General features: G+C 33.3%; 1 protein-coding gene across 4 annotated transcripts; it reads right to left on the bottom strand.

Annotated features, from left to right (window-relative positions):
- Positions 1 to 5311: 5311 nt before the first annotated feature.
- LOC103485880 (amino acid transporter AVT6A-like) lies at positions 5312 to 9539 on the bottom strand. Of its 4 annotated transcripts, none has more exons than XM_008443614.3 (6): positions 9303 to 9539; positions 8212 to 8721; positions 7516 to 7668; positions 6794 to 6997; positions 6029 to 6494; positions 5312 to 5768 (listed from the first exon to the last, which is right to left on the bottom strand). In XM_008443614.3, exons 2-6 carry the CDS (start codon positions 8636 to 8638, stop codon positions 5630 to 5632), a joined length of 1389 nt encoding a protein of 462 aa, XP_008441836.2. In that variant the 5' UTR covers positions 8639 to 8721; positions 9303 to 9539; the 3' UTR covers positions 5312 to 5629. The 4 variants fall into 4 exon arrangements, with proteins under 4 accessions (XP_008441836.2, XP_008441834.2, XP_008441835.2 ...); XM_008443612.3 differs by having other exon boundaries at positions 9087 to 9470; XM_008443613.3 differs by lacking the exon at positions 9303 to 9539 and adding an exon at positions 8815 to 9261.
- Between the last annotated feature and the right edge of the window lie 247 nt (positions 9540 to 9786).

The raw sequence follows: 9786 nt of genomic DNA, 5'->3' as shown, positions 1-9786 counted from the left end.
CTAGGATGTATAAGTATATTCAAATGTTGGCATCTTACAATACTACAAAACAAACACGGTAATATAAATTTCCACTAGGAGTACTCATGAAACAAACGGCCCCTTAAGGAATTGCTTGTTTCCTAATATGTACGTGTTTTAATTTTATCGTGAATATGACAATATGGTTTTAAGTTTGCGACCAAGTTAGACAACAAGGCTAAGGGCATGCGATAAAATGGGCAAACTTAATCCTATGTGTTGCTTAACTTTTTTGATGTGTTTATTGTGTACTAGTTTTCCTCTCTTGCCCAAGTGCAAGTGAAAGAGAGGTTCCCTATGTAAGTCAAGGTCGAACACAAGGAATTTTGGGTAATCAAAAGTCTTATGTTGTATCTATACAGTAAATTATATTCACAGTATCTTCTATTTAACTCTATTGTTACGTATACTAAAGGTGTATAGTAAAAGGGGAAACGGAGTTGTTAATTTTATGTAATGTTGGACTCAGTTCGGTATAAGCAAGAATAATTAATGAAAGAACGTTCTTTACATTATGACTCAATACAAGGAAATTATGTAAATTCCTGGAACGATATAAATTTCATAACCAATTCCAAATTAAGGCAGACATCCTCTTGGAGCTCTCACCATACTTGCTTGCCTTCAGGATGCAAATAGTGAAAGTGTTACTCAATTCACATCTAACCCTTTGAGTCATATTATTTATGATCCATCCTATATTAAGACAAACAACCTCTCAGCGCCTTGATGCCACATACATTCACATTTGGGATTTGTATGTTAAGGAGGGGTTCAGAGAAGTAATTATAGTGTTAAATCCTTCGACGCTTGTTTAGTGAGGTCTTAGTTACTTGCTCTCTTGAGTAGTTAACTCCCAATACCCATTTGATTCTTTCGAATAGAATTTAGGCGTTGAGTGAAGCACTAACTAAACAAGATAAGTAATACAAACTTCCAAATATTCCAAGAAACTAGCTACTCCTTTGTGTCATCATAACATAAAAAATACGTGCACGCAATAAGTAAAGATATAGGAGAATGAAAGTAACATAACATTGCATTCATAATAAAAGCTTTAAGCCTCTCATCCATGTAGTTTAAACTATAAATACAACTAAAATAGAGATTACAAATGGAAAAGAAAAGAAATGTGTCAAGTCACAAATCACAATTTCTTGTGTTATTTGGCTCCATTTATGCTTAATACAAACTAAGGAGAAATGAGGTGTGGGATAGACCGTGAGATTCTTTATAACTCTCACCCTAAGTTCTCACCTAAAGCACAGAGAGTAAAGGTTAGGGATGGAGTTGGATTTTTTTTACCGTTGTTTACACACTTTGAAATGAAGATGTCATTGTTTTTATTGGTGTTTGTGTGATGGGATGGTACATGGCTCTGATGCACTATTAATTCTCTTACTTTTGAGCGCTGCCATGCGGTGCTGAATATATCATGTTTTCCTTTTTTCTGACAATTTATCTAGCTCTTCTTGTCTTCTAGTGATTTATATCACCTGATATCTTTTTGTTGGTTGACTCGAGCAATGGTTGCCTAAGATGATTCCTTCATTTTTCTTTTTGCTTCTTTGTACCAAAAACTTGCATTGAGACAAGTGATAATGTTTTAAAGTTTCTCTCTAACTCTCTTACTTTCTTTCTCTCTTGCTTTGCTTTCTTTGCTTGGTTCACAAATGAAGACACAACCTCTATTATAGATGTGAAATCCTTGGAGCCCAAACCAAAGATTTCTTTAGAGTTTTAATTATTCTAGATATTTTTAATTTCATCCTTATTTAAAAAAATTCTTAAAATTCTTAAAATTCCTTAAACTAATTAAAAAATCTAGGATATTTCTAGATTTTTATTTACATTTACATCTTTCAACATAATTTTAGAGAAATTTAATTTGTATCATATCAAGACTTTTTTAGACAAGTCAGCGGAAAGTAATTAGTTTGGCCAATGTTTTTTGGGTGGTACAATTTTGGACGCTTTTCACGTTTTTGTCTTTAAGAGTAGATGGTGAAGTAGATTTAGCATCCTTTTAGATCCACGTTGGAAAAAATGTTTTTCAAAAAAATACATATTTATTTGAACAAAAAATGTTTAAATTTTATTTTAAAAGCTATTTTCGAAGAATTATCAAACATTTAAATTATTTTTCTAAAATGGTTTATTTTTTACGGTTTAACGTTGGATAGAAAATGAACAAAGAACTTAAATAAGAAAATATATAACAAAAGGGCCTCCACGTTTTCATTTCTAGACGTAGAAGGTGGACTTTAGATAATCTAGGAGAAGACATGTGGGACATGTGGGCTGTTGATTTACCCATTTCATGACTTTTATCCAAGTTCAAAAAGAAAAATTATGTCTGTTGAAGATAAATTTTGATGTTTTTGGTGAGGAAATAGCAACAAAAAGTAAAGACAAAGAAAAGTTCTTGGTAAGTTAGTTCTTGAATCCTCATTTTAAAAGTGAATAAATGGGTTACAGTAACTGTTCATAGTCCTGCTGGGAATTGCCATATTGATCTCCGCTAAGACCTCTCATTTGTGTTCTCTCTTTTTATTTTTCTTCTCTTCTTGTAGTTATGTGCTACTATGCTTGTTTAATTGATCAATTCCTGGAGTTAAATGCTTGTTAGGCATTGTTTCATGCTTAAACTCTCAGGTTTTTTTGGAATATATCTTGGTAACTAGTACTCCTTACTCGGATTGGGTTGGGTTTCAATTGTTCCAAAGTATGCGTCACGGTGAAGTTAAGTTGATTCTGATTAAATTTGTATCGATACTATTAATATGGTTTATTTTACAAATATGTTATGGGATTTCATGAGATTTTCATAATTTAGTAAACCATTGAAAGGTAAGGAATTTGTATTACTTTAGACTCTAGCTATTTGGAAAGTTGAAATTTGTATGTGTGAATGAGGATATTTTCAAATATTTTAGTATAAACCATATGTGAGTGGTTATTTTCAACTATTTTCAAACTATATGTGTAAATATTGAAGTGTTTTATATTGATTTGCTAAACGTTATAACCTTCTTGAAAGATATGTTTGTGAATGCTTTGAAAATACTTTTATGAGTTTTGTGTATTAGTAATGTTTGAAGAATACATGTGTTTTTATATAAACGTTTCGTGTTTAGCAAAGAAAGTATATACGTTACGAAATGATAGTCAAATGAGATGTATAAGATTTTAAAGGAAAAATGAGGTTTGTGAGATTTTATAGTAAAATAAGGTTGGTGGATTACGTCCGCAGCGGGAAGGATGTGATATAGGCCTTTAGAATCTACCGTTAGCGCACACATAGATGATAGAACAAATATAGGTTTAATTTTGGATCGTGTATTATGGTGTTTAGCCTTTTGGGAGCAAGTTTTTGCATGCATATATGATTACTTATTCCTCTGCTACGCATTGAGATTATTCTGTCAAAATATCGATAGATGTTTGGTGATAGTTTGGTAATGGATTTTATCAACTCTTATGGTTAATGAACTTGCTTTTTTAAAACTTACTTTCATATGATATAACCATAATGTGTTTGAATCATTTTCATAATTTTTTTTAATCTTTTTTATCGGCATAAGTATTTCTGTAAACTCTAAGACCCTAATATTATCGATATCGATTATTTCAAACCTTAGTTATAGTTAGATTTAGAAAACTCAAGTTAAAGTTAGAATTAATCCAACTCCAAAATTAAAAAATTAAGGGTCTTTTAAAAAATATAACAAAACGGTCAAATATAGAACAATTTTAAAAATGGAAAAAACTCATAGGCCAACAATGAAAAAATACAAAAAATGTTCCGTCAACAACGCAGGTAATATATTTGGTATATTTGGTACATGATCGCTCATATTTATTTTTTAAATTGTCTGTATACAATCGTTTAAATTTGACAGTTTAGATTTGATCGATTTGGGTAACTAAATCTAAACGATTTATTTTTTAAATTCTCTGCACGTACACGACTGCATTGACAAAACGAGATTTTTTGTAAAATTCTTTTTGGTATACGATCATTTAGATTTGACTACCTCAATCTAAACGTTTTTCTTAGTTAGAATTTTTTGTACATGATCGTTTAGATTTTTTTACAACGTTTTTTTCTAGTCTTTTATATTTGATACACGAGCTTGAACAAAAAAAAAAATGAAAGACGAAAGATGATGGAACATACGAAAACGAAAAGAAGAAAAGAAAATGATGGAACAAAGAAGGACGGAAGGACAAACCTGAAACATTTAAAAAATAGTTAAGCTTTATGAATTTTGTTACACAGACTTTTAAGTTTCCTAAAACTTAATTTCTAATATAAGAATCAGAGTTAAAAAAGTTAAAAAGAAAAAAAAACATTAATATTGAATTAAACGTTAGCATTACAAAATATTTGAAAAAAAAAACATAACAAACAAGGAAAAGAAAAAAGAAAAACAATTTAATGTGGAGAAGAAAAACCATTAAGCTAAAAAAAACCAAACTTCTAATCAATTAGGGAAAGTAAAATATGGAATGCATCTCTTCAAACACTGACCACTCCTGCTCTCTTCCCTACATACTTTCTATACTGTTCCTAACCCTTTTTTTTTCTTTTTTTGTTTCCAAAAGTGGATTATATTTCCAATTAACCTTTTGAGTTTGAAGTACTACTTATTAGAAATAATTTATAGTTTTTAGTATCGTTATTCTGCTGTGAAATGTTAACGTATTGGACTTCTCCAACTTATTGTTATATTTTTATTTTCTTCACCTGAGTTACAAGAAATAGTTGATAAGAAACTATAATACGACTCATCTATTTCCAGTGACATGTAGCCTGGCATCGTATTTTAGTGAATTATAATTGTTGAAATGTGTAAGTGATGTGTTAAATCCAAGTTCCTATGGAAGGTTAATGGAATTTTTTTTCCATGTATGTCTAGAGTAGCCATAAGGTAAGATTTGGCTATAGATTTTATTGCAGGATTTCATTGCATACCTGAAGTCCACCGTAGTCACGACTTTTTCTAGATTCAAAAGGGTACTCGTTCCAAGAAAGACCCAATTCACAATATCTATATATATAGATAGATATTAAAATAATATTTGAAAGAAAAAAAGAAAAGAACAATTTTACATGGGAGTTTGCCAACCGACAACAATCAAGAAAATAAAACAATTTTACATGGTTTAACTTCTCACTAATTCCAGCGAGAAAGGGAAAAGATCTTCCAGAAAAACTTACAAATATCAACAAAAGCTACATCCTAATATAAATGGATTCACAAAATGAATCCTAAACAATTCAATATGTAAGAATGAGTACTAAGACTTGAAAGTAATAGACAACAAACAAAACAATAGAAACGTGTGTCCATCAAACGTTCCATCATGTTTATTGCAAACTAATAAGGGAATAATATTATATATAATACACATGAAGGACAATAGACAGTACGAACCAACCTCCAACACAACTGCACATTCATCTAATTATTTTGAACTAAAAGTCTTTACCCAAACCTTCAAACTTCCGATTGACACAATGCATCTGGTTTTGCATCAGTTGAGCTTTCTTGGCTGAAGATACAACGATCATGTCGTGATCAGAGAGAGAGAGCATGATCGATTAGTTTCGGGGTGAGGAGTCCCTTTTGAACAATGCGTAGGCATCACTGTATATGGCAATGATGTTTGAGAAAACTGCAAGAACAACCATGAAAATACCCAACACCTTGTCCTTTTTCGTCGCTATATTGTGTGAATCCCTGAAAAGGAAAAACACAACAGTATTTACTCTCAAGCTACCACCAAGTCCAACAATATAGTAACTTTGCAGCTAACTTGAAAAAGACAATGAAATTGAACGAAATCCCAAGTTTGACAAACATTCAAAAGTTCTAGGCTTTAGCACAAATAGACTTCAATAAAACAAGCAATCAAGTAACCCTTATTTTCTCAATAAGAAAACAAACGGGGCGTTAATGGTTATTTCAGGTAATTTAAGCCAAAGAAGTAACTAGCTAACCTCAAAGCTACAGAAGCAGGGAATATGAATCCAAGGCAGACAGCAGCAGTTGCACCAGTAAATTGGAAGACATCCCAGATGCTTGGAATGAAATTTGCTCCCAAGAAAAGGAGAGTAATAAGTGTGACTGTGATCAGCGAAAATCTCAAATTGTCTCGGAGCAATGGTCGAGCGGATGGAAAGAGGAGGCCATCCAAGTTAACTCTCAACGGGTAAAAAACGATTGGAAATACAAGCATCAGATGTGCTGCATAGCTGACACGGACAGCATCATTAAACACAGAACCATAGGGAATGCCAAGGTCAGCATCAAAGTTTGCAAGTACGTCTGAGAGAGTTCCTTCACCAAAAAGGAGATAGCCGAAGATGCTGGTCATAATATAAACAGAAGCGCACAAAGCAATGGCAGTTCGTACAACTGCCTTTATCTGTGAAGAATCCTCCAGTTCATTGCTTATGCTGTGAACTGCAAACAAGAAGTCAATAATATAAGATAACTCAAACACCTAGGCTGGTACATGTACCAGAAACTGACTAACAAGATTCAGATCCGTCAACATTGATAGATGCTATCAAAACAATCTTTCATAAAAATCAGTGAAAAGTAATCTCCTCTCTTTTCAGAAACCAATAAAAATCTCAGATCGTTGCCCCTAAATCATAGAACTCTTGCACTGGTATAAGATATTCAAGTTTTGCAGAAGTCAGTACCGTTTTAAAACAGTTTATACACAGAAGAACAACGTAGGTAAACAGACTAATTACCATTGTAATGGCATACATAGGCAGTAACCACAACCGGAACAGCAGTAAATAGCTTCAAAAATGATGAAATGTCGATAATCTCAGGGAGCAATCTGGGCATGTTAATGCTGCCATCTATCAACTTGTAAACTGAAATTCCGATGGTAATGACAAGAAATACCACAGCCAATGCGACTGATAAGGCGGATGTATAGCTCAATGAATCTGTAGCCAAGAAGGGTCAATAATCAATTAGAACTCTGTAATACATATCATAAAATATCTAAGCTTATCTTCTCGATGGAGCTCAGATTCTCATCCTATTTCTCGTATCTGTACGTGTAGGAGTATAAGAAAAACAGAACATAAATTGATATACATTGAAGAGAAGACAAATTGATATTTATTAATGAACTAGGTGAGCACATTGATCAAGAAACAATTGTAATAATGGAAAGAATGCTTAAGAGGCTAAAAGCATTTTTCCTATCGTTCAAAACCATCCAAAAATTTGACTTTAAGATGCATAATTAAACAAAACAAGGCTATCAGATATCTTAAGATGTGGACAAATGAATAAAGTTAAGTAACAAGAATAATTTACGCAAGACATATAACATGTATTCGTTCATGTATCTTAATAGAACAAAAGTGCAGGCAATGTTCTAATGTAAGCTGAACAGGCAGAAGAAGAAGATTGGTGCAGAGCCAGCAATCCTCACAATGAAAATGAAAGCACTAACCTATTCGCTTAAAGCATGCCAATGGTGCAAAAATCCCAAGCGTTGTAAATAGAAGTACAAAAAATCGACCATTCCACCAATGTTGGCCAAACCATCCTTCTAGCACACCAGCATGGTGAACACCGCTTGCGGTGGTTCCGGAGAGCACATCACCTGAGGACAAAATCATACCAAGATTGTTCATCTCATCCAACTACATATGTAAGTATTTCTAGTCAAGAAAGTTACTCATTGCCAAGATAACATACGATGAATTTCTTAAAGCAATTTTTTGAAAGATACACTAACCATCCTGAGTTGACCTAATCTAGTGGAAAACAAAGGAACATTCTCTTGATAAAAGGCTAAGAAAACCACTTATCTAGGACTACGAGTTTCTTTGATATCCAAATTTTGTAGGGTCGAGGGTTGTCTCGTGAGATTAATAGAGATGCACATAAGCTAGCCTTGACACTTTCGTACATCAAAACGTGTATAAAAAAAAACACAAGACAAAAAGGTATCTAGACGTTGAAGGGTTGAACCTCAATCCTTATTTTATCTTTTATCAAATAAACTATTATATTTCCATAAATAAAGAACTCATTCACAGTTTCAAATTTGGGTGTAGTATCCTCAACCTCTAAAGAAATACCTAAAACAAAGCCATAGAAGTAGATTCTGTGATAAGTTTATGAATTGATGATTGAAACCCACCTATAATAATCATGTACACAGTAAGAACACCAATGTTGTTGACAAGAACGCATATCTGCAACATAATTTTACCGTATCTCCCAAAAGCATCTCCCATTAAACCTCCATAAGAAGTAGATTTCCGCGGTCTACTGAACCTGAGCAAGAGCTCTATCGAAGCCTCTGTAAGGAATGCCATGATGATGATCATAGCAACCCCTAAAAGGAGGCCCAACTCTTTCACCATAGCTGGCAAAGCCATGATCCCAGCACCAATGATTGTGGTCGATAAATTAAACACTGCCCCGCTAAAGGAAGCTCCACTGAATTCATTAACCCCAGAACCGTCATCTTGTCTACTTGGTAACAAAGGAGATTTCTCATCCACTGCAGATTTCTTCCTTTCCGACCTCTTCTCTTCCCTTGGAGTAAAATTTTCAATGGTCATCTTCGCAATTATCAACGCAAACTCAAAACAGCTGAAGGATTTAAGAAATCCCAAACGACTACCAAGCTAATTTTTCAAGAAATCTGCAAAAGAAACAGACATAAAAGTTAAACTTGAATCTGACATAGGTTATCAAGAGTTAACAACTTACAAAAGTAACTTGACCCCATCCCCACCTGATAAGCTTTCAAAGCTTTGCAATAGAGGATCGTATACAATCAAATGACTACTTTTAACGAAGCCACCAGAATCAAAATACCCAGGTTCTTGTAAAATATAAAAACCAGGTGTTCTATAATAAACAATCCGATCAACTGTAAAACTAACACTTACGAAATAAAAATTGGAAAGAAGATGAAAACCCAGAAGAGAAATAGACTTCAGAAACAGAAGGGTAAAGAAATGAAACGAAAGATAGTATATCCACAATCAAAATCTGGGTTCTTACGTTTTGAAGAAAGGAGATAATCCAGACCCCCTCGGACAAGCCAATTAGAGAAACAGAAACCAAATCCCCAACCAAAAAAAAAACAATGCCAGAATGGGATTCACTTGGGGCCAATTAAGCGATATAATTGGGAGAAAAATGCCAAAATAGCACGTCTCTTAGGCAATGATGAAGAGAAGAGAGAGAGAATGAGAGCAATTAGTGGCAAAGACGTACGTGTACAAAAGAGAAAATTGACTTGGATTGTTGAAAGTTGTCTCCTTATTGTTATTCTAATGTATACGCCGCCGGAAAATTACTGCGTCCGTTTGGCCGGTAAAGGGAATTGTGATCGTGAATTCAACTGAATTCCCCTTGGAAGAAGAATTTTAGAAAGGGGAAATTTATAATTGAGAAGAGGAAATCGGCAGCCACAAGTGTACCTGTCGAAAACGAAAAAACCAGGCCTCCATGCATATGGCCGACGCTTCTTGTTTTTTTTTTCCTTCTTTTTAACAATAATAAGAACAATAGAGAAATTAATAACTTAGATTTTTTAAAATATATAACAGTAAAATATTTTGAAAATGAAAAAGCTGGCAGACTTATATAACGAGAGATACCAAAAATATCTTAATTCACATAGATTAATACGTTGATTAAGGTAAGCGATCGTATATTCCAATCGTAAATATTTTTTGTTTTCATTAACTATCCTTAC

The sequence above is a fragment of the Cucumis melo genome, chromosome 5 (genome assembly GCF_025177605.1).
Source record: "Cucumis melo cultivar AY chromosome 5, USDA_Cmelo_AY_1.0, whole genome shotgun sequence".
Taxonomy (NCBI): domain Eukaryota; kingdom Viridiplantae; phylum Streptophyta; class Magnoliopsida; order Cucurbitales; family Cucurbitaceae; genus Cucumis; species Cucumis melo.
This window is presented reverse-complemented; position numbering and strand designations above follow the sequence as displayed.